Raw genomic sequence first — 26218 nt, 5'->3', positions numbered from 1 at the left:
GAAGGGGAAAAAAAAAAAACTTACTGCAGCTGACAGCCGCCACAAATGACGCCGACGTTGCCAAATACTAGCCCGCACAAGATGCTACGTTGGTAACAGCTAGCGTCTGATGCGTCTCATAAAGATCACATGTATGTTGAACTAGATGCGCAATGACAGACTCGGCCGCGTCTGGGCAGCGTTATTAATCAGCCGCCATCTTAAAGCAGTACAGCGCTAAGCGCTAATAAAGAGCGCTAAGCGCTAATAAATAAGATTAACGTTACTGTCGCTACTAGCTCACGTAAAGTTAGCCCTGCGGAGGACTAGGTTTCAATTAATTATGACCACTGTCGTTGCGTGGCTAACGTGTCTTACATACAGGCTTTAACATAACATAGCATTGTGAAGTGATGAGGGTGTAAAATAAAAACTTAATCATGCTAACTATCAATTTTAGCTCAGTAGTCATTGCTGGATAAAACACCAAGTAGCACTGGTCCCTAATGTGCTCCAGTACAGCCTGTATCATACATTTATTTTGAACACTGCAAAAACTCAAAATCCTATCAGGACTTACAGTTTAGACTAACTTAAAACTTAACTAGAACTTAAAAATGGCTTGACACAAAGAGAAATTCAATTGAAACACGTGGGAAAAAATCCTAACTTTTAAGTTATGTGTGTTATCAAGCGTAACGGCATTTTTAGGTAATATATATATATATATATATATATTTTTTTTAAAATAAGATCTAAAAGTTTTTTTGAGTGAAAGCAGTGAATTAGTCTTTTTTTTAAAATTCTAGCTACAATATACATCGAAAATAAAGACATTGATTGACTGAAAATGGTTCAAGATTAGATGAAATGTCTTGTTTTCTCATGTATATTTATAATTGCTCTTCACCTAAAAATATATTTGTTTTATCCGATTACTCGATTAATCGATAGAATTTTCAGTCGATTACTCGATTACTAAAATATTCGATAGCTGCAGCCCTAATATATATATTTATATACTGTATATATTTGAAATATTTTGGGTGCGTTTCAGATTTTTTAAAAAAATTAATCAGTTTAAGTTTTTTCCAGAAATGCATCTTTTGAATTGTTCGACTGACTGAAACTTTACACAATACTTTGCTTTTTATCTATCACGTTAACCCTACAAAGTAAATGTTATATGAAATTTAATTTATTTTTTTTAATCCCAGCCTCAAATTGAGTTATAATGAATCGATTGATCAAAGAATATAATAAAAAGAAAAGACAGAATAATAAATACAAGTAAGCTTGTGATGGAACCTTAGCAGTAGCACAGTGGATTTTGGAGACTCACATGACACATCTGCAGTGGGTGAAGTAGGCCGAGTCATGGTGGAGAGGCCGTACGCCGACTGGCTCTCGGTGCGCTTCTGCTGCTCATCTTCGTCGGTGTTGGACCCACCCTCCAGTCCCAAGGAGACCGAGGGCTGGCTGTTGGAACGCGAGAAGCGGGAGAAGAGGATGCCACCAATGCCTTTCCCAATACTCGCTGCTCCTACAGAAGAAAAAAGAGAAAGAAGGAGAACTCAGCTTTGGTGCTTCCTAAGCAGGATAGGATGGGATTACCCAGCTCTAATATAGTTTTACCCAGGATGCTGGCCTTGCCCAAATTGGTGATGGACTCTCCATAGTGTCTCCTGGGGAGTACAGGTGAAGTGCTTGGACTAGGGATGCTCTCCGTGTCGGATGTTGGCTCCTTAGCGAGGTTGAGGAAAGTGGGTCGCACCTCGTCATAAGGTGCCGGGTTGGTGGCACTACACCTGCAAACAAAAACACATTCCTCAATGTGTAGGGACATTTTTGTCATAGTTTTTAAGATAAGGCTCTTGCTGCTCTACCTGAAAACCCAGATGTTTGAAAACTCAAGATTGTAGTCACATGTACTAAACAAACAGAACTTGGCAGAAATTCCTTGAACTTCGTCAGTTTGCTGTCGGCTTCTTGCCAGGCTCCCTAACCAGTTTTCTTATTATCATGTCATCAAACAAAAGTCTTACCAGTGTATTTGCACCGGTGCAACGTTGTTGTAGTGTTTGAGGATGAGGGGCTCTAGTCTGTAGGCCTTAAAATGAGCAGAAAAAAATATGTTAGTAACCTACAGTAAAAAAATTAAAGAACTAAGATTTACAAAGATGACATTTTGATGGTCGACAATGAAAGCTGTAATATATACGAGGGTTCAGACACTTTTTTTTTGTCAATAGTTTTACATATCTTTCCAAAAAACATTTAATAATTAATTTCAAAAACCAAAAAATTATAACATATTCCTGTTGTTTTGTTCGCAAAAATCACATTTCAGAATCAGCAGAGAAAAGATTGGACTTTGTTGGAACTTAAACAATTCTAGTTTGATTCCAATTCTTGAGGAGATTGTTTTAGGGGAAGGGTCAAAATCGTGCTTTTTTTAAACTTACTTTTCAGTTTTTATCGTGCTTTTTGGCTGCTGTAAATCAAACCACTAGGCAAATATGTTCGCTGAGTGAGACTACTGAAACTAATGATGGTAGCAAAGCATCGTGTGAGGAGGTATTAGCAGAGCTCGGTTTAATACAAAACAAATATATATATATGTATATACATATATGGCGGAAAACACTCAGGTGACTTGAAGTTCCGCTCTGAGACCCCCAATTTGACTAAATTTCAAAATTGTCCTATATGCTTGGAAATATGATTGGAAAGCTTAAAGTCTCTATTTTATGGGGGAAGAAAATTTTTGAACAGGACGGCATTAAAAAAAAAAAAAAAAAATTCAACAGCAAAACCCTAACTGGAGGCGAGAGCACGCGAGAGCAGAATTAAAGACGCCATGATTTTAACAAGATATTATCGCATACTTAGCTTGTTTCGATCCAAAACCTCCATGTCGCATGTATCATCGAGTGTCAAGACACAGATGTGAATGGCCACAGCCGGATATTTGGGGGATATTATGGGCGAAACATGGTAATATACCAAGGGTCGTGATGCAGAAATCGTAGACATCAAGGAGTGGTCGAGATGTTCTTTTTCACATATTTACGATTTTAAATGTTTTTTTTTTTTTTCATTTTTCTTCGTTTGGATCGATTATTTATTATCTAACTTATTGGGGAAAATGCGATATTAACAAAGAAATACAATTACGCGATAGTTATGAAGTAGATATCTGTGGCTTTTTTAGAGACATTATTTTTTCCATTGTGACATAATGTTTAAAAGTTTAAAATATGCGCGTGAATAATTTTTAAAAGTTTTTTTAAATGAAATATTAGACATCAATTAATGATTCTAAGCTATAAAAATGACAGACATTTTGAATAATTAATATAATTAATTACCTTCGTTTTATGGCTGGGTTGAAACAAAAGCGGTTGCGCGACGTCTGTAAACAGGGATTTCCAGGGTAAAACGGACATATTAAAAATAGTCAGGGGGCTTAAAGCACCATGAATCTGCTATGGCAGCATATAGACATATTGTTCTATCAAACACAACAGTTCTTTTGGCTTAAAATACAGCAGTTTATTTTAAAGAAGGGTGCAAGAGCAGAAACTGCTTTTTCAGTGTTGTCTGTGTTTTCCGCCATATATATAAGTTTTTGCCTTAATTTTATTGGTCTAAAAATATAAGTTTCGGATCCGCATTTGCAAAACATATCTTGAAAAAAAAAAAAAAAAAAAAAAAAAAAACGGATCAGAAGTCTAGAAATCAGCATGGGACGTCCCTAATCAGGGGTATCCAAACTATGGCTATCTATTTTTAGTGTTCTATGACATAGACTAAAATGAAAATTTGACAGTATTTATGTACAAAAGAAAAAATGTTTAAATCTCAGATTCAATATTTTTATACATTCCACAATTGTGGCCCCATATTTTTTTATCTGAATTTTGTCTAATATTATGAATGAGCTGTCTTGTACTTCCCCTAATAGTTTTTAAATTTTTCATCTAGATGCGCTTAAGGGAGTACCCTGAGAGACGACTTACGTGCCTCGCAACAGAGTCATGATTTGCGGTATGCTTTGTTATTCTAAACCAAGTATGAAACTACACACCTAATTTACAGTTACTCCCATTCATTTTGACAAATATTGAAGGCAACTGACCACAGGGTCTGTTGGGTGGAAGACGTTGAAAAGGCGGCTGCAGATAGATGTGGGAAGGATGTGGTCCTGATGGCAACTGGTGCCGGGGCGGATGCCCCTCAGTGCCAGGAACACTGCCAAAGGAGAACCCATGCAGAAGAAGTTTTCCACCTAAAATAATAAATAAAATGATAACAGGACAAAGAGAGGTCATTTTAAATCAATTTTAGGTGCATTGTCACTTATGGGGACAAACCTTAAATTTAAGTGCAGGAGGCGCTGATGGTTTGGAGGCTTCCAGTGTTAAAAGTTGATTCTCCAGCTCTCGTAATCTGTAAAACAGATGTAAAAATAGATTTGACAAACACTTTCCTTGGTGTTTTTTGTCTCAAATATTTCTTCAAAATATTTCAAATATTGGTATTTTTATTGCAAATGTGGGATTCTTAATGAATTAATGAAATGTTTATTGCCATCATCATCGGTATCATTGACAGTTACAAAATGTGGAATAATTTGCCCAAAGAAAGAAAGAAAACCGAAGATAGACAAAGGCAGACGGGAAAAGCATATGCTTATCAATACCCGTCCCCCTACAGCCAGGGACGCACAGTCTAACATGGTAGAGTTGCATACATCATATTACATGAGCTTTTCTTTTCCGTTTTTTTTGTTGTTGTTGTCCTTTTTCACTTATATTATCTTCCCAAAAGTTATTGATTGCCATGGCACTTGCAATATTGTCCAGACGTGAAGGTGTTGGCCGGACATGGCCGTTGGTTTGGTGTAGGTCGCATTGTAGAGAAGATTCTGTCCAATGAGCTTAGCGTCCAGTCAAGCAGCTCCATTTCGAGCGAACGTTAAAAGCGAACGTTAAAATATTGATAATAATAAACTTCTCCATCCCAATTTACCATCCATCACTATAATATCCATCGCATTTAAACAAGTCAATATTCATATTTAGGTGGTTCTCATAAAGCTAACTTACAGATGGTTATGTCCATTGTGTGGTCAAGCCCACGATTTGTTACCAAAATAGTATTTGTTTTTTTTTTTAAAGCTGATTTTAGAGTCGTAAATTCATTACTGGAATGTATCCATGAAAAGCTTGATGTTTTCATGTTAATGCAGCATCATAAATATTCAATTTTATAAACAAAATACATACATTTGTATAGAACCACTGTATATAATTTAGCAGATTATGATAAGCTATAATGGTTTCTCAGTTTGTATTAAAAAAATATCTAGGCAAAACGTACTGTCGAGGCATGCAGCTTTCATTACTGTTGTACTGTATTCATGGTCTCGTAATATTCATTCATTTTCCATGCCGCTTTTCCTCAAAAGGGTCGGGGAGGTGCTGGAGCCTACCCCAGCAAACTACGGGCAGAATGCAGGGTACACATAATTTTTTTTTTTTACTCTTTAGTTATTCTGACCCATAATGGTAAATGGTGTTATACTTATAAAGCACTTTTCCACCTTTCAAGGCGCTCAAAGTGCTTTACACTATCTCGCCATCCACCAGGAGCAACGTGGGGTTCAGTGTCTTGCTTAAGGACTTCATCAGGACAGAGAATTGAACCCACAACCTCTGGGTTGGGGGACAACTACTCTACCACTGAGGCACACCACCGCACCACAATTAAAGCAAGACAAAAGATGGCTACAAGGCAAGATTATTAATTGTTAAATTTATGATTTTATATATTCCTACCTCCCCACCATTGATGATCATTACTATAAGGTGTAATAGTACATGTTTTTAGACAATAATAATAATTATAATGTATCGGCTTTATATAGTGCTTTTATGGACAGTCAAAAATCCTTTACTTTGCATTATTCTGTCACGCTGCACTCGATGGTGGTAAGCCACTACTGTAGCCACAGCTGCCCTGGGGCAGTCCGACGGAAGCGAGGCAGTCAATCTGCGCCATAGGCCCTTCCGACCACCATCAACCACTCGTTCTCACACTACTTTCGCACAGGTAAGTAGGGTGAAGTATCTTGCCCAAAGATACAACAACAATGGGCACAGGTGGGAGCTGGAATCGAATCCCCGATCCATCAATCAGTGGATGACCCACTCAACGACATGCACCACCGTCGTGTCGTCATCATCAGTTAGATTAACTAATTTACTAATAAAATCTTCTAATGTTTACGAAATAAAATATTAGAGAGCTCAAAATGTTGATGAACAATATTATTGAGTCATTATAGTATTCTGCTATTTTAAGCTAGCTTAGGTAAATGTCTTTAATAGCGTACCGCAAGCAACACGTCACTTCTGCTTTTTGTTGCTAAGGTTGCCAACGTTGTCGCCGATAGGAAACGAATGAAAATCGAGTACGAAGGAGATATTTACAAAGCTAAACCTACCACTTCTCTCCAAAAATGATGTCCCTGGTGCCAAATTCATGTGCAAAGATGTGTAAGTACATAAAAATGTTCAGTTAAAGAGATGGCTTGAGTGTCGAGGGCTGAAAAAGACGAAAAAAAACGAGCCAACCTTAGCATAGGCTTAGCTTTTTTATCAACACCTTTTTCTTACGCGACTGACAATGACATTCTCCTGTTTCAACAAGCTATCCTTTACCACCAGCCCTGTCTTTCCTATACATTATATCCTCTGGTTGTCCTATGTCTCTGACCATTCTTGGGGGTAATTTATATTTTGTGTAGCGATCGCAAATGCTACTCGGTGACAGCCAACGAACACTTAATTTTTTCATTGATAACGAATCTTAATTCTATAATTTATTTACACTTCCTCCTTACTAAAGTTTTTTTTTTTTTTTTTACAACAGAAAAAGTAACAGTGGCAGTCAGATACTATTTTAATTCTTTTCAGGTCATTCATTGTCAGACAGAAGCAGCACAGCACAGTGTCACGCTAAAAAGTAAGTTAAAAATATCAAAATGGCTTACTTCTTTGTCCTCTGAAAGACCATGCCAACCCAACAAAATATTTACTGTATATGAAATGTGAATTGATACACCAAGCTGGGGTTAAAAGTCCGCGTAAGTTGATTCATTATTCACATTTTTCCTCTGAGTTTTTGTTTTCGGGAAACTTATGAAGAAAACATCCTCCATATGTCGTAATGTCTAGAGTCGTTTCTAAAAGTTCCAAAAAAGCAATGTGTGATCGGCATGTTCGTTTTTAAAAGATTACCGGAGAAAAGTAGCAGTAAATTCTGCTACTTTTCTCCATGGTTTCTATGCGACGGCGGGTCTATAATGTCACTCTTCTGCTTTACTTCAGCTTTACGATGCGACGTCACGGTCTAAAAATAGCATGCGTGCGGTACGCCATTACCGTAATGCATAGCTTTCATGAGAACCACCCACCTGTTCCTGGTGTGGCGCAATTGCTCCAACAGGTGTCTTTCCTCGTACGACGTCCAGTGCATTTGTAGCTCCTCCTCCACAGCGTGGTGCTCCTGAAGGCAGAAGCGTACGGGATCCCAGCCCGTCATGATGTCATACGTGATCACGCAGCCCAGCGAATGTGACACAATGGACACTTTGCCCTGCCTCTCCTCAAATTCAGGGTTGCGCGAGCAGAACAGACTATAAAGTCTGTTCAGCTCCTGTGTCAGTCCCTTAGTAATCTGAATGGAAAGAATAAAACAAGTCAGTGGATATGCAGATTTTTTGACTTTTCATCAATGCTGACTTTTCTTGCACACACCAACTTGACCTGGAAGAAGCTTGCTAAAAATCATCACCTAATTTAGTCCTCTCATGTGGGTAAAATGTATGGAAATTGTCTAGAAACATGCGTCTTGCACTTACTTCATCACGATAAAGGGGACTGTTGTAGTACATGATGTCCATGGCACTGCTATTGAGAAGGTCTCTCAGGCCCCTCAATTTGTCTGGTGTAATGGAGTCCACTGTATCTATACAGAGACACCTCACCATGCATTAAATAAGGGACAATCAACATAAACATTACCCTCTAAATCAGTGGTTGTCAACCTTGCTAAAGGTACCGAACCCCACGAGTTTCACAGGTGCATTAGCCGAACACTTTGGAATTTCACAATAAGGCCATTTTTATGAATTCAAAACCTAAGCTAGCAAGCTAATATCAAAGTAAATTCCTGTTTAAATTTCTTACAGATTTCACATTCACTACAAATAATTTCGCCTTTTGCTGTTGATTTTCACGTTGGTAAATGCAGATTTTTGTTTTTATGTCTACATTCTCATTTTATTGCCACATCCTTGCACCACATACCATTTTGACGCATTTTGTTTCTTTTCGAATTATCTATACATTTCACTGTCTGTAGGTCTCTTATACTTCCTAATTCCAAGTGCCAGTCGACCTTCCACTGAGCAAACCGATTTCATCTCCCATTGGATAGAGTGCTAGCAACTGAAAGAAATTGAATAAAGCCTGCAAATTGAGGGCAAACCAGTCCAAAATCTGGCCTAAAACGCCACTTTGCCTGGATTTAGCGTACAAAATGGGGCTCCGCGTTTCTTAACCTTCGCCGAACCCCAGTTAAGAACCACTGCTCTAAATACACAATTGCATAGCAAACCTCCATCCAGCGCCAGTTTGGAGCGCCACTCTACAGGAAGGAACTCCACATGCTCATCATTGTGCTCTGAAAAGTGCTTCTCCTCCATCTTCCTTACACCTTCCCTCAACCTGAAGAGAAGCAAATGTGCGGTGTCACAGAACAGATTGTGTTTTATTTTGGGGGTTTGGCAGTATGAGAACAACATGAAGCTGTTTGACGTAACATATCAATGTTTCCTCTTTGCTGAGAAAGGTGTTTGTAGACCATAATCCTGATGTAGCCGCTAGTAAGGCTTAAACCGCTCTGTAGCTTGTCTTGGTCTACTTTACCTGCTTAGCTGGGCTAAGCCTCAAACGCCGACCTGACTATCTTTGTGAGAGACACACATTAGGTTTAGAAGGGAACCTTTGTGAGGTTCTTCAAGAATTTCAGATTTTAGTCGCATTACAAAACTAGAAAAGTCCTAAATTAAATCCTTAGAGCTAATTTTAAACAGAGGTTATGTTAAAAAGCCACATACATCTGAGCCATTTTTACACCTGGTGTCTGTTAATCAGAACCAGACTAAGCAGGACTTTCACACCCTAACACAGAATTTCTTTGGTCTTATTGCATGTGTTGCATCGTGTCAGTGTGTCAAATTTAACACTACTATCGCAGCAATATGATGCGTCCAGATTCTGCTACAGCTTCATTGGTAAGATATAGCCAGGTGGACTTTGTCAATCCCAAATTTAATGAATAAAATACTGATAAGGGGGGAAAAATCCACTAAAACTCTGAATTAGAAGCACTGCAAAAGAGGAATCAAACTCACATTCCCGTGTTTTTAATAATGCGTCCCTGGTCCATCTTCTGCCCGATTCCGTGCACCACAAAGACTATATGCGTGGTCTGTGGTGGTCTGTCTTCCGGAGATGCTTCTTCCACGTAGCCACGGTGCAGCCGGGTTCCACTACTAGAGGCTGGGAGAGAACACAGTGGGGTTGAAGGTGTGGTTTCCCACGTTTACATTCTTGTTCTGTGAATGCGTCAGCACTTCATAGAGAAAGGCACAGGAGCCTAATGGAAATGTCTGTCGGATGGATTGTACTCACTAATAGGAATGATTTCAAGGTGGGGTTTGAATACAGTCACTATATAAACAAATACCGTATTTTTCGGACTACAAGTCGCACCTGAGTATAAGTCGCACCAGCCATAAAATGCCCAACGAAGAGAAAAAAAAACATATACAAGTCGCACCGGAGTATATATCGCATTTTGGGGGGAAATTTACTTGATAAAATCCAACATATAGAACAGATATGTCATCTTGAAATGCAATTTAATATAAAAATACAATAGAGAAGTACATGCTGAATTAGTGTACAGTGTACAGTGCATGAACAACGAAATGCGAATATACTGTCTTCACCAGGACGCAACGGCTCGGTCCTGGCTATACAGCGAGCTAAACTCCCAAATCACGATGCTGGACGTCCGTATAATTTGCTGAATCAATTTTGTCCTCGATACCAAACAGGTTCGCATCAACGTAAATAAATGATTATTAGATGCTATTACAGCAATGACACAAACGGTTAGCATGCGGTCACTAGCATTAGCACATCGTTCAAACAACCACACAACTAGCTCTAAGTGTCCGATCATGGGTAGAAAACACACAACAACAACAGAAAAGATGATACACACAGGCGTTGCCTATATAGAGATATTTTACATGCATAAACAATGAACGTAGGTTCGCAGTAGTGTTTCTCTCTCGCTAACTCGCGCACTCACTCAGAGCTGCGTAGCTGTCCGTCTTCTTCTGGCGTGTGAGCGCTCTTCATCACGTAAACAAGTGCGAGTGCGCCCCCACGTGGGCGTGAAAGCGCCACAAACTAAAAGCATGCATTTCAAGATAAAGTCAGTAATAAAATTGAACACACATTGCCAAAGGCAGAACGCGAACGTGGCCATAGCTATTAAGAGTTATTCAGATAACTGTAGCTTACAGGACATGCTAACAAGTTTACCAAACCATCAGTGTCACTCCAAAACACCAAAATAACATGTGAAATGATATAATAATGTGTTAATAATTTCACACATAGGTCGCTCGTGAGTATAAGTCGCACCCCCAGCCAAACTATGAAAAAACCCCCGACTTATAGTCCGAAAAATACGATACATCATATATCAGGAAATTACTTTCTGAGTGTGACAGACCTTTGGAGAAGCCCAGTTTCTGTGTCACAGTGCGAGCTATTTTAGACGTGGTGGCGTCACTGTAGAGGTAGACCTCATCCACACTGTGCCAGTCTACATGAGTCCGACTCAGCTTTAGGCTGTGGATGGCTGCAGCATCAGGTCGGGGGAAGAGAGAGAGAAGGATATTAACATTGATTTCTATACTCATGAAAGAGGTGAATACAAGAGATGGAGTGCAATCCAAAGAATTGTGAAAGTGTTGACAGGTTTAGGGTTTGTCAAATGCAGTTTGAAAGACTGATCTGCATTTGCAAGGAATCTGGGATCAAGACAGTCACTTCTTATTTTATTGTCCACTCACACAAGGAGTCTATTCTAATGTTTAGGTGCTTATAATGGAACGATAAGGGCAATTAAGAGCAACACAAAAGGGAAGAATGGAACTGGTCGACTCTCACTGCATACGCCCTTTGGATGTTCTGAATTGCACCAGAGATCACTAAAATGAGATTGATGGAAGACTTTGGCGGCGGTCCAGTGGTTCCCTTGTCCAATGACAAAACCAATTTGGAAAATGAAGGTCTTATAACAGGTTGAACGGCTCGGGAGACAATGCAGTATTCCCAATGACAACTAACAATGTCACACAAAGCAAAATTAAACCTGAATGTAGAATGTTTTGAAACAATATTGGGAAAAAGGATGGGCATAATCTACTATTTGATTTATAATGTCTTTACACAACCAACGAGCTTGCTGGCTACAATCGTGATACCAGCAAACGGAAGTTTGACTCCATCCACGCAACACTAGCATTAAAAAAACCTTAAAGCATTTCAGACCATCCAGAGAGCGTGACCAGAATGAAATAAGGTACAATAGATGAATTTGTAACAAAGTAAAGAAGATGTACATTTTTTTTCTTGTCAAGAACCACCATTTAGTGAAGTTTACACCAGCAAAAGAAGAAACCATGTAGCAAATGACACAGTACTTTTCCAAAGTGACACTCTTAACATTCAGGAACTAGTTAGCAGTTCTTCCCCCCAAAAAAATTCACCATGAATGTTGCACTCATGAAAGAAAACACAGGAAATAGGGTTTTCCATTAAGTCAACAGTATATGTGATACAAGACTTTAATACAGCCCTGGGAGAAACAAGTCACAATTAAATGGTAATTATATTCTTCAAATATGGACTTGACATGCAAAGGTTGGCAATTAGCAAACAGATGGTTTGCTAGAAGTTTGTGCACTTTCTATTTTGCAGTGCAGTTAGCACTGCATTGCAAAAGGAATGAAGATTAACAAAATGCAAATATAAAAAATGCAATCAAATTTTCTTCATATAGCACTTTTCATATAATAAAAATAGAGCACAAAGTGCTTTATATAAAAACAGAATGCGGAAACAGCCCAGAAAAATATTCATTTGAAGAATATAATAGGAATGCATAATAATAAGGTAGAGGTTATTAATAGAAAAAGAATTCGATACTGAAACGCAACATATATAGGACTAACTTCCACATTCACTCAGCGATATAAAGGCAGATGTTGCTTTGGTCACTTTACAGGACATTGAATGGGAGGAAGTCCTTTGTGAAAGTGGAAGTAGATTCCAACCAGCTGATCTATGATAGAATAGAGGGAAGTCCAAAATCTCATTTTAAATGGAACCTGGATGGAACAAGAGATCTGCAGTTGACCTACAGTGGGATGAAAAAGTATCTGAACCTTTTGGAATTTCTCACATTTCTGCATAAAATCACCATCAAATATGATTTGATCTTTGTCAAAATCACACTGTGAAAATACAGTGTCTGCCACCCAAACATATTTCATATTTTAATGAGGATAGCATGCAAACACTGACAGAAGGGGGAAAAATAAGTAAGTGAATCCTCTGTCTAAGGAGACTTAAAGAGCATTGAAACCAATTTTTACCAAACATTTTAAGTCAGGTGTGTGTCCAATCACTTAAAAGTGGTTTAAAGTTGCCATGCCCACTATAAAACACACACCTGGTAAGGATTGTCTTGATGAGAAGCATTGTCTGATGTGCATCATGGCTCAGTTAAAAGAGCTTTCTGAAGACCTACGATCAAGGATTTTTGACTTATCAGACTATCGACTGATGAGCATCTCTAAAAGTCTGGATGCTCATCAATCGATAGTCAGATAAGTTGTCTACAAATGGAGAGAGTTTGGCGCTGTTGCTTCTTTCCCAAGGAGTGGCCGTCCATCAAAGATGACGCCAACAGTTCAGCGCAGAATAATCAGAGAGGTAAAAAAGAACCTTAGAGTGTCTGCTAAAGACTTACAGAAATCACTGGCACAGTCCAATATCTCTGTGCACACATCAACTATATGTAAAACTATGGCCAAGAATTGTGTTTATGGGGGGACTCCACGGAGGAAGCCACTGCTGTCTAAACATACATTGTTGCTCGTTTAATGTTTGCAAAAAGGCACTTAGACACTCCACAGACGTTTTGACAAAATATTTTGCAGACTGATGAAACCAAAGTTGAATTGTTTGGGAGTAACACACGACGTCATGTGTGGAGGAAAAATGGAACAGCTCATCAACATCAACACCTCATTCCCATTGTGAAGCATGGTGGAGGGAGCATCATGATTCGGGGCTGTTTTGCTACCTCAGGGTCTGGACAACTTTCAATCATTAATGGAAGAATGAATTAAAAAAAAAAAAAAAGGATTATCAGGATGTTTTGCAGGAAAATCTGAGGCCGTCTGTCAGACAGTTGAAGCTAAAAAAAGGATGGATGCTGCAACAACACAATGATCCAAAACACAGAAGTAAATCAACTTCAGAATGGTTTCAGAAGCACAAAATACACATTCTGGAGTGGCCAGGTCAAAGATCAGACTTCAACCCCATTGAGATGCTGTGGCATAACCTAAAGACAGCGATTCATGCCAGACATCCCAGGAATCTGACTGAACTACAGCAGTTTTGTAAACAATGGGCCAAGATTAGTCCTGATTGATGTACCAGACTGGTCTGCAGCTACGGGAAGAGTCTGGTTTAAGTTATTGCTGCCAAATGAGGGGCCACAAAATATTAAATGTGATGGTTCACTTACTTATTTCCCCTCTTCTGTCGTTGTTTGCATACTATCCTTATTGAAATATGAAAAGTTGAAAACCAATAAATTTTTTAGTGCTTTTAGTTAAAGCAATGTTTTTTCATCTGTGTGATTTTGACAAAGATCAAATGACATTTGATGGTGGTTTTATGCATACATGTGTGAAATTCCAAACGGTTCAGGTACTTTTTCATACCATTGTATGTTGCATTCGCCAGGAATCAAACCCATGTTGGTGTATGTGGAGTCCAGCAATTTAAGAATACAAAAGAATTACTCCAATGGGAGGACATAACCCACAGACCTCTCATCTTTTAGGGTCAGTCTGTCCAGAAGTAGGCCACTAAGAGGCTGAACAGTACATTGAGGGGCTACAATGGCGTTTCTGTTCTGTTTATCCCATCTGTTTGGATCACAACCAAGGGCTTTGTTCATCACTTTTAGAAGGAGAGCTGTGAGAGTAGTTTATTAAAGCTGTGAGCCTGTGATGTATTCGAGCAAGTTGGTTAGATGAAACCTGGTATAGTTGAGTGTCGTTGAAGAACATGCTTCATTATTATTCATCACGTATGTAAATTGTCTGGTCCATGTCAGGTTTTATGAAAGCATGTTCTCTTGTAAAAATAATGTTCTTGAAGCTATTGAATTTAAAACTATCTAGCCGTGTGTTCTTTTACATGTTATGCTTTGTGCATTAATGTGAACTAAATGTAAAAACGTTATTGTAAGCATGAATAATAATTACTACTGTTTATTCCTAGTGTTTAATAGATTGTGTTCCATGTAACCATTAGAATGCGTGTCATGAAGCCCTGAGGTAGCAAGTATCACCATGGTTTATTGACTATCAAGCCAAGGAAAGTGATAGAAAGAGCAGCAGTACCAAACTAGAGGTCACAGCACAAAAGGGGAAGTTCTAGCAACCAAGATAAAGCTATAATGACAACTGAGCCTAGATCTAGATCAATATACTAGATCTATTGTTATTAAGGGGAATGCAGTCCCTCAAGGTTCAGGGCTCCACAGGACTAGAGTGGATAGAAGCTAGTAGGTTGAGGTAAAGAGACTGGAAAAAAATTGGTCTTTTCCTTTTATACAGTACCTTGGCAGCGTTTTCGCTTGTGACATGTTGCTCTAGCGGTCGTCTGATATCCGCTCCATTTGAACAGAAAAGGGAGGTAGAAAGGGGGCAGGTGGGAGAGGACTAACAACCAAGAGATAGTGAGTGACGGCCACAGACAACGCCTACCCCGGTCATTGCTGTTCAACAAGTTGGTCGAGAAGCGTTGCTATCAGATTACAGAGAGGGCTACGACAGTACGCCTCAGTATTGTTGCACACGACCAAGCCTTACGGTCTGATATGCAGCGCCGCTTGACAAAAGCCAAAGTGACCGGGGTAGTGAATGTAGAAATCTCATTAATACATAGCATGACATTTGTTGTAGTTAATAGCAAATCTCAATAGCTGAAACTAATAGCAAGTGTACATTGTACTTTGGAGCCACTATTAAGACAAAGTTGTCTGAATCTTTGAGAAATCACCCTACCAACTGTAAAGATTCTCAGATTTCTACAGTCATCATTTATCTTTAAAATATTAAGACATTTTCAAACATTGTCTCTCATTTTGGGGAAAAAAATGATCTTTTGTTTTTTTTTTTTTTGGGCCTGTTTTCAAAAATGTTAAAGACCAAACTAGTGACTGTATAATAGTTTATTTTTATATAGTTTCTGCACTCTTCATTTTCAAATGGGATTTTTTAAAAAATAAAAATGCGGAAATTAACACCGTTCATCCTTCTGCTTTGAGAATAAATTAGTTTGTCAATATCAAACTTCCAATACATTTGAATTGGGAAGGTTAGACATGGCAGTTCAGATGGATTGAACATAAATCTCTGTCAATGGCTGCCACTGAGTGAAAAAAAGTTTTTTTTAAAATCCGATTTGTCCATGATTTGAAAAATTAATCAACATATCACTTTATTATTAAAATAACTTTTATTTGCAGCCCCAGTAAAGTGAGTTAGTAATTTGTTGTAGGCTGATTTGAACACTCAAATCAAGGTACTGTTGTAAAAGATGAAAGTGCACGGATAAATAAGCACGTGGTAGAACAGCACTCAACCTGTTCCAGTTGGTCAATGTAAACTCCAATGAGATATCTTGGCTTCATATTTTAAATGGTCTAACCCAGCATTTGTTAGCCAAATCAGCAAGTTTTGAATATCAGACGCGTCTAAATCATTGATTCCCATGTAAAGCCGGCCGGCACATTTTTATAAATGTCAGCAGCGTCTTCCTCTACTGAGCTGAAAAGGCTGACGAGGAGACAGAAAGACAGACTTGCTGACTGCACAGGAAGTAAGCCGCCGGGGGTAATCCATTTTGCTTTGAAAGCCATGGAAGTGTTGATGAGTAACACAAATGTACCCAAAAATTTAATAGCAAGGTCACATGTCAATAGTTGACATTTTGGGAGTTCATATGTACGCAACTAAGCGTTTACATTTTCTTTGGCCATTTTGTGCTTCAAGGACTCCCGAAGTCCTTGTCTCGTTGTCTCAGAATCATACAGTAATGGCTCACCATCTTTGCTGTCGACGGTCTTGACAACCATGTCGCTGGCGTCGAATGTGTCCTGCTTCTGCTGCCCACGAAAGTGGCTAAGGTGCTCACTTTCAATGAGGTCGCTCTCGTCCTCCTCTAAGGGCAACCACGTGCCGTCGATGAACCACTGGCCACGCAGCACCGGGATGTGGTCTTGCTCTGCAAAAATTCAAATGAAAAATCTCAAAATGTCAATGTCATTAGGTGATTGTGATAACCTTGCATAGACTTCATAATGATATTATATATTCTTAAACACACTCACACAGCGATCTAATGCTGGATTTAGGTTGAAAAAGTACGAAAGCTGTATTTCATACAAACAGGAAGGATTGTCTCAGGAGTGATTAGTTCGAGGATTCAAGGTAAGTATTATATTTTTCGTACCATGCATGCATTTTGAAACGTGAAAATAATCAATGGGAGAAATTAGCCGCTACGGCATTGGCGTCATAGTTTGCAATATTTATGTAAAATAAAAGCTAACTGCACGTTTTTTTGCTTTTAACCAAGAATCGAGACTGTTTTACGTCCATATCTAAAAAGAATTCAGGGATTTAAGCATTTATTCACAAGAATTTTCAACAGAAAAAGCTCTTTGTTTTCATAAGGCTGCCGCAGCACATTCAACATATTTACGTAAAATAAATGCTAACTGCCCGGTTCTCTACTCTTTCAACAAAGAATCGAGAATCGATAAGGCAGCGCTACAGTGGCTTACAGACTAACAGCACATTCGACATATTTACGTAAAATAAATGCTAACTGCTCGTTTTTATTATTTTGCTTTTAACCAAGAATCGAGACTGTTTTACGTCCATATCTATAAAAAAAAAAATCTGGGATTTAAGCATTTATTCACAAGAATTTTCAATGTAAAAAGCTTTTTGTCTGTGTTTCCACTCGGTCAGCTTTGACGGAGATGGGCCCCCTATGAATCGGCCCCGCACCCCGTGTCCCGTCAATATCATTATGAAGTCAATAAACCTTCGTATTAGGGATCAATTTATTGTCGGCGCAGATGTTCGGCATTTAGATGCAGAATCACTTTTTTATTTTTTTTATTTATTTTTTAAATATAGTTTAGGAAGTTTTATTTACCTTAATAAGATATGCTTGAGAGCCCTTTATTTTTCCTTATTTTTTATTTTAAAAATGCTTCAAATAATGCAAACCTGAATAGATGTTTATTTCAAATTCAGTACAATTCAAGGCATTTTCCAGGTGTTTGGAGTTAGTACGATTCAAAATTTTGACACACAAATATTTTCCCTATTACAGCAAATATCGGCTCCAAAATATCAGTTATATGCCTCCTTAACAACCAAAAATCAGTCTCGATCCAGAAAAAAAGACATTGGTATAATTCCAATGTATATCAGTGTGCAAGTCTGATGTCTATATGTAAACGTAAATACAGCCTACAGTGCTTATGGCAACTTTAAAGCTGACATGATGTTAGAATCCATGCTCAAATACCAGAATGATTGAAACTCATCAATTTGGGCACGACTTGGGTAACTGCATTTCCATGTAATGTAAAACCCTACCAAGTCTTAGCATGTTAGTATTTTTTCAGCAATTCTCATTAGTTTGATAACAAATGTTTTTTATTGTTTGTATTAGGGCTGCAGCTATCGAATATTTTAGTAATCGAGTAATCGACTGAAAATTCTATCGATTAATCGAGTAATCGGATAAAACAAATATATTTTTAGGTGAAGAGCAATTATAGATATACATGAGAAAAGCAGACATTTGATCATTTTCAGTCAATCAATGTCTTTATTTTTTATGTATATTGTTGAAAACAGCCAACAATTGCATCTCAGATGTAACTAGAATTAAAAACAAAAAAAAAGACACTGCTTTCACTCAAAAAACCTTTAGATCTTATTTTTAAAAAGTATATATATTATATACATACACCTAAAAATGCCATTACGCTTGATAACACACATCACTTAAAAGTTAGGATTTTTTCCCACATTTTTCATTTGAATTTCTATTTGTGTGAAGCCATTTTTAAGTTCTAGTTAAGTTTTAAGTTAGTCTAAACTGTAAGTCCTGATAGGATTTTGAGTTTTTGCACTGTTCAAAATAAATGTATGATACAGGCTGTGTTGGAGCACATTAGGGACTAGTGCTACTTAGTGTTTTATCCAGCAATGACTACTGAGCTAAAATTGATAGTTAGCATGATTGAGTTTTTATTTGACACCCTCATCACTCCACAACGCTATGTTATGTTAAAGCCTGTATGTAAGACACGTTAGCCACGCATCGAAAGTGGTCTTAATTAATTGAAACCTAGCCCTCCGCAGGGCTAACGTAAGGTGAGCTAGTAGTGACAGTAACGTTAATCATATATATTAGCGCTTAGCGCTCTTTATTAGCGCTTAGCGCTCTACTGCTTTAAGATGGCGGCTGTTTGCTAACGCTGCCCAGACGCGGCCTAGTCCGTCATATCGCATCTAGTTCAACATACATTTGATCTCTATGAGACTCATCAGAAGCTACCTGCAACTGATGTAGCATGTGCGGGCTAGTATTTAGCAACGTCGGCGTCGTTTGTAGCGGTTGTCGGCGGCAGTAAGTTTTTTTTTTTTTTGCTTCTTCCTCTACGCACGTGACATCAGCGCGTTGTCCCGCATTAAAAGTAGTCCGAGCAAAACGTGATGCTTAGAGCTGTCAAAATAAACGATTACTCGAGGTGAATAAAATTACTCGGATCAGTTTTTAAACTCGAGTTACTCGAGTTGCTCGAGTATTCGTTTCAGCTCTAGTTTGTATCATAAACTACCGCGACTAATTGAAGAGGGTGGGCGCAATTATTATTATGCCTATTGATAATGTTTATGTCTGGGATTATATGTAGTTGTGTAATGAGCACGTCAGTTTACTATATTATGTTGCTACTTTTCAGGAAAACGTTGATTGTAATTTAACTAAAACAAATCCAGCAGGGACGAGTCCCAATGGCTTTTATAGTTGGGTCAGCTGTGATTAGTCTTACACATTAATCAGCCTGCTGCTGCGGTGACTAATGACAACGGGGAGAATAATATTACATACGTGGATAAAAGAATCTTTAAATGAGCAGAATATCTCCTTAACAAGGAGACGATCATGATGGGTGTTCTGTAAATGCGCAAACTGGTATTTCATAACAAGATGGGCTTCAGGTAGAGATGGCTGAAATATGTGTGCAGGCCTGTTAAGGTTTCAGGCCAGATTAGATAATATGCTATGTGTTTGTCAGCACATCTGCTTTCCAAATGAATAAATGTCTTAAGACATACAATAATACCTTAAATTTATTTTAGGTCTTTTTTTATTATTATTATTATTTTTTTTTAATTTCAGGGAATGAATTCAAATCCAAATTTGCTAGTTTGAATATGCAATAAAAATAATGTGAATATTTTTTATTATATACACACACTTTATCTTGAAAAAACTTTTTTTTTTTAACCTTAATCCTGAATGTGTTTGTTCCCTTGTAATGCTTGCATGAGGTTAGTCTAAAATTTGACAGACATAAACAACAGCAACCCAAATGTCATTCTTTAACATGAAGGCTGCCCCTGGGCCAGGCGTCGGCAACCCAAAATTGTGAAAGAGCCATATTCGAACAAAAAAACAAATATGGCTGGAACCGCAAAAATGGAAAGCCTTATAATGAAGGCAACACATGCTGTATGTATCATCTTCTCTAAATTAGCCTACTATCAAAATGACTACAATGGCTACAAATACATGAGCCTTAATGATTACCATATTTTCCGCACTATAAGGCACACCTGAAAGCCTTCAACTTTCTCAAAAGTCGACAGTGGGCCTTATAATCCAATGTGCCTTATATATGGATCAATATTGGTTAATCATGGCATGACATTCCATTAAGCTGAGCTTCATCTTGTGGATGCGTAACACAACACAACGCCAACCACTACTACTACTACTACTACTACTACGGCGGCTTATAATGCAGTGCGTAGGCCTGTCGCGATAACAAATTTCAGTCGGCGATATATTGTCTCATAAATTATTGCCGATATGCGATATTATTCCCAATGTTTTTTTAACCAATTCAACCATTAATGTAGTGACAATACAACCTAATAAATCACCAATTCAAATGCAATAAATTGTTATTCTTAAATAAAACACAAACTATAGTAAAAGTAATAAATATTAAAAAAAACACACACACACAATGCATAACGAGTCATTTGAAAGCTAGCTAAGTGCAGAATATGAAATAGATGAGAAACCCAATGCCATTTTTGTTCTCTGCCAATTAGGCCACCAAAAGTGTTTACACAGTATTTGATCCAAAATGACAAGTCATCTTGTCCTGCAATGTGCAAATTCTAGCAAATTGAAGGCAAATTATTCATTGCCAATCAGATTTTTCATACAGGGTGTCATTTTAAAGCTATTCTTACCGACAAATCTGAAGTATGAGAGATTAACGCCAGAAATCGTTATTTATATGTTGGAAATTACGTGCTTTTATTTTTTAAATGTTCACCATAGGTATGTTCGCTAAAACGCTAATCGTAAGCTTTACACTCCGTAAACAAAAAAGGCTCTGCTCGTCATGCAAGTGGTGTCAGTACAGTAATAGATTCCCCCCCCCATTTTTTCGTTTGCAAATGCTGTTAACCGCAATTTTGCGTTTTGGAGAAGACTTTCAATGTTTTATTGCAGGCTAAAGTGGTTAGTACTAGGGCTGCAGCTATCGATTATTTTAGTAGTCGATTAATCGTGAACTAGCTAGTTTGAATAATGGAGTAATCAGATAAGAAACAAGAAAAACTCAAATTAGCCTGAAACGGTATAAAAAATAAGTACATGAGGATTTATGTACAACAAAAGAAGAATTGGCTAAGTTACATAGCAAAGGTCCGCTATCTTAAATGCTATAAAATGCTAACATTTTTATAATGCTTTCAACAAATGGTTCAGACACATATGCCCACAAAAAACGGCTAAATATACCTATAAACTAAATTTCGAATGCATTGAATAACACTCAAACTCAAACAAAAACTTAGCTAACGTTGGTCTTAACAGGGAGTAGTTGGATTCAGCCATGTGAAATGAGGCAGACCAGAGGGCATTGTATCCACCCTAATCAATAGAACGACATGTGAACACTTTGAAAATAAACCATTACAACGCCACTTTAATTAAAAGAATACTCGAAGCAGCAACATTTAATTCGAATATTTTTTTCTAATCGAATACTCCAGTTAATCGATTAATCGTTGCACCACCAGTTAGTACATTGTCTTTTTTCCATGATCCCATAATGTACCAATGCTAACGTTTTACAATGTTTAATACAGATGTGTTTCCTTATTTTGTATGCGTGAACTTTAATTCTACGGCGTGTTTATGACCGATAAACATCTGTGAAAGGAATTGGCGTCTCATATGCCATCTACGCGCACGTGTGCCGAGTGCACTAAGCACACACAAACACATGCACACACAAATGTATGCACGCACGGAGCGATAAATCGCAGTCCTGAAAATTACCGCCCTTATTTTTATTTCCCGTGCGATAATGCTTATATTATATACCGTATAGGCCTGAATATAAGACGGTGTTTTTTGCATTGAAATAAGAATGAAAAAGTGGGGGTCGTCTTATATTCGCAGTCTAGACATTATACCCATTCACAACGCTAGATGGCGCCAGATATCATTGAAGCGATGTTCTTTCATGACAGATCTCAGCTACTCTCAAGTTTAACCAGTTTGCATTATTTTATTGCAATGTTTTTCCTTATTCAGATTTGTTTCAAGACTAGTTACAGTTAGACTTCACTTTGATGGTTAATGCAGTTATTGCAATTTTGTCGTTTTATCACAATAGATTGGTTTACTTACATTTAAAAAAACAGAAGTCATTCATTTACGAATGTGATTGCACTTTAGTTTACATATTTAAATGTTCGGATATTAAGATTTGAATGAGGCAAAATAACATGCTTTTTCTCTCAAATATATTGATCTAATCATTTGTTTCAGATGTACTGTAATTATTTTCTGTATAAAAATTAATTTGGTGTTCAAAAAGTATTTTTTCAAACTTGAGTCTTAAATAAGAGGGGGTTGTCTTATAATCAGGGCCGTCTTATATTCGGACCAATACGGTATATCCTTACTGCATATCGCAACATAGCAGCGCGCTCTATAGATGAAAACGGTTTTAAACTTGGCCATTCATTCAAGGTGCGCGTTATACTCATATTCAGCTTAATGTGGAAAATATGGTAAATGTGTATTTTCCCTGCAGTGCATCCTATAGAGAATGATGCACCACATGACTACAGTGTTGTACGACGCTGCCTCAAGTTTAGCTTCATTACAATACTAATGAACTGTAAGAATGTTTGTGTTATGTTTGTTCTCCTACAGAAACAACATAAAAACTAAAAGTGTATGTTTTCCTCCGCCTCTTTTTCCATTTTCAAACATTTTTGAAAAAGCAACTAGGGCAGTGCTAAAAAGCCGCATGCGGCTCTAGAGCCGCAGGTTGCTGACCCCCGCCTTGGGCAAATTGGACACAAAAATACACTTGATTTTAGATTTGTTACTCTGTAATGTACCGGAAAAGTGGAAAATTTATAAGACTCCAAAGAATGTAAGGGTGTAGCCTACACTGTGTAGGGATACTTACGCTTCCAGTAAACAGGGTAGCATCCCCTGTCTATAACGTCCACCTCATAAAGTCCCCCCCGCACACACACTGGCTCCACTCGGACGTCTATGCCGTCAGGGTCTCTCTCATCAGTGGTCGTGGATGGCGTGGTTGTGTCCAAAGACGCCTTGTCCCCTCCCACGCCAATGGTCCGGGTCTCCATCGACAGTTCTCCATTGACTGCCTGGTCTTCCACCTTGGGGCTCGCCGTACCAGGTTTGAACTCGCAGAACTTGCGATACATGAGCTCAATGTTAAGCGAGTCGTGTCCCACGAAGGGTTTCCACGTTTTCTTGTCCTCCTTATAGAACCAGCGCACCTCCTCGGGACCCAGCTCGGCCACCACGTCCCCGAAGTGGTGCCTGGAACTGTTGGAGCGCGACCGTTTCCGTCTCTCGAACAGCGGACCATCACCGTTAACGTCGCCCGACGGCGAGCAGTCGAGGTCCTCCAGGAGCCGGAGCCCGCCCCTGTCGTCCAGCGCATCCAGTCCGGTCTGGACAGACGACATCCCGGGTAGCACAGCTTCATCCATGGGGCTCACGTCGTGACAGCGCTCGCACCCATTGCCATCTACCGTGTGCCACTTTTTATTGTTGTTATTAGCCGTCGTCACTAGTCCCTCCAGTGAACATTGCTTCGTTTTTCTAGTTGTTAAGTCATAATTGTTCATAACTATTAGATACTTCGCATCACTCCTCCGGCTCGAGCTATGTGGCTAACGAGCTAGCCGCAGCTAACGAAGCCGGTGCAAGTCCAAAGCTAGCTTATTAGCAAGTCTTCTGTTATACGTTCTAACTGAGTTCAAACTCTGTTCTCAACCACTTTCCCCTAAGAAGAAGCCATCTTGCCGGCCACTTGGCGGTGATATTACTTTGGAATTTCATTGCGGAGTTTCTTCTGCTAAATTCGAAGGCAGTAGCGGTTGTGGTCGTTGGAAGTCCATAGTAGTGAGTGCTTCTGCTGCTGCCAGACGCGCGCGTTCACAGCTTGACAGCTGACGCATTGACTCGAGAGCGCGCACGTCGAAACAGCGCGAACATCCAACGTCATGATCCGTTCGCTAGATGGCGAAAAAGACCAATCAATGGTGACGAATGCGTATTTTAAAACTGCAATAACATACTCGTCCGCCAGGTGCCGACACAGCGTTTGAAAGCATGCTCGGTTTGAGTTCATAGTGAGCAGTTTGATGAAATAAAATGAAGGAAGAAATACATGAACAGATAGATAAAAACATACATGAAACAAGCAGGGGTGAAAGTGGCTAGAATTTTTTGCCGGAACTCCCCGATATGAAAGTCGCGACGGTGCCAGAAATTTTATTCCTTCTTTTTTTTTTTTTTTTTTTTTTTTGAAATGCAAAGAAATATGGAGTCACTTGCATTTCAGTAGTTTAAGAGGTTCCCGCGCGCGCGCAAAAAAAAAAAAAAAAAAAAGAATAAATAAAATTTCAGGCTCCGTGGCGAGCCAAACAGAAAAGGCAAAGGCAAAAAATATAATTGTCATTGTTTTTTCCGTTTGTGGTGTTCAATGACAGAAAGTAAAAGTCAATGAAAAATATTGTCATTGTTTTTTCCGTTTGTGGTTGTTAATGACCAAAAGTAAATGTCAATGACAAAGTATACTGTTATATTTTTATTTATTTATATATTTATTTCTCTTTATATTTATTCGTTCATTTATTTACCTATTCATTTATTTATTTATATATTTATTTCTCTTTATATTTATTTATTCATTCATTTATTTATTTATTCATTTACTTATTTATTTTTAATGTTGACACTCCTGTGACTCCATAGGCGTTGTCCTTGGGAAAAAAAAAAAAAAAAAAAATTCTAAACAAAAGTGTAATCTGCCACATATGACAATGTTCATTCAAAATAGTTGGAAACCTCTATTTATTTATTTATTTTTGAATTAATTTTTTTTAAAAAAATTTACAGACGAAAACATTTTTAGTAAAACTAGACGAAATCAGTCTTGAGTTTTCGTCAACAAAAACTAGACATAAACAAACACATTTTGAGATGATTAAAATATGATTAAGACTAATAAGTATTACCATCCAAAAGACTATGACAAAAATTAAAAGGGCTACCAAAAACAACACTGATATTACCACTACATCACAACTTACATTCTATTCTATTCTATTCTATTCTATTCTATTCTATTCTATTCTATTCTATTCTATTCTATTCTATTCTATTCTAATTTTTTAGTGAAACACAACTTGAAACTCGTGTTATGTTGAGATGAAAACATGATGATGCATAAACGCATAAATCTCTTCAAAACTTTCAACTTCCACAAAAATGAATATGTTGTAATGTGAATACTAAACCAGTAGATGGCAATGTCATAACAGGCAATGTCATAACATAGTAACGCTCTTGCGATAACCACGGTCCTGTTTTCTTTCCCTGATCTTTGTATTTGAATTACTAAAATAACCAAAGTATCACAAGACTGCTGCTGTAAAACATGTTCAAACAAGTTTAGCCCCCCCCCCCCACACACACACACACATTCAATGCCCATGTTTAAAAACAAACAAAAATATTTTTTTTAAAAAATCTCAATTTTCAATTCCACAACACTGGTGTCAAATCAGTTTATTATAAAAGATTCTTGTGGAAACACAAGACATGTAAAACCGTTGACATTGGAATGGTTTCAATACATGTTAAACAAAAATTAATATGTCAAATTTCCTATTTAAATTAGAACGTGTCCAATGACAAATCTTTATTTCTCGAACATTTTGAAGATGTAAAAGTTAGAAAAGTATTTTGAGGCTAATATTGAAGATTTTTTTCAATTAGATCGCAATTTCTCCCTTGGAAAATTTTTTAATTCTTGAACAGTTAAAAGTTTCCAGTAGAACTTTTTCGAGTGTCAGAATGTTTTGAAATTAGCATTT

At 38.0% G+C, this 26218-nt stretch overlaps 1 protein-coding gene across 2 annotated transcripts in view; it reads right to left on the bottom strand.

Moving 5' to 3' along the window:
- Positions 1–24318, bottom strand: part of ddhd1a (DDHD domain containing 1a) — a 30274-nt gene extending 5956 nt beyond the window's left edge. Inside the window, exons 1-13 of one of the 2 annotated variants that reach the window (XM_057858686.1) lie at positions 23269–24318; positions 16551–16730; positions 15062–15163; positions 10864–10992; positions 9467–9614; positions 8668–8777; positions 7910–8016; positions 7463–7725; positions 4356–4431; positions 4121–4270; positions 2025–2089; positions 1615–1787; positions 1322–1522 (exon numbers count right to left, since the gene is read on the bottom strand). In XM_057858686.1, coding sequence (XP_057714669.1) covers positions 1322–1522; positions 1615–1787; positions 2025–2089; positions 4121–4270; positions 4356–4431; positions 7463–7725; positions 7910–8016; positions 8668–8777; positions 9467–9614; positions 10864–10992; positions 15062–15163; positions 16551–16730; positions 23269–23962 — 2398 coding nt within the window. In that variant the 5' untranslated portion in view covers positions 23963–24318. The remainder of the gene's footprint in view (positions 1–1321; positions 1523–1614; positions 1788–2024; positions 2090–4120; positions 4271–4355; positions 4432–7462; positions 7726–7909; positions 8017–8667; positions 8778–9466; positions 9615–10863; positions 10993–15061; positions 15164–16550; positions 16731–23268) is intronic. The other variant, XM_057858687.1, reaches the window with a different exon arrangement.
- Positions 24319–26218: the final 1900 nt, after the last annotated feature.

Source organism: Corythoichthys intestinalis, chromosome 15, assembly GCF_030265065.1.
Source record: "Corythoichthys intestinalis isolate RoL2023-P3 chromosome 15, ASM3026506v1, whole genome shotgun sequence".
Taxonomy (NCBI): Eukaryota; Metazoa; Chordata; class Actinopteri; order Syngnathiformes; family Syngnathidae; genus Corythoichthys; species Corythoichthys intestinalis.
Note: the sequence above shows the minus strand (reverse complement) of the source record. Positions and strands in the feature narration are given on the sequence as shown.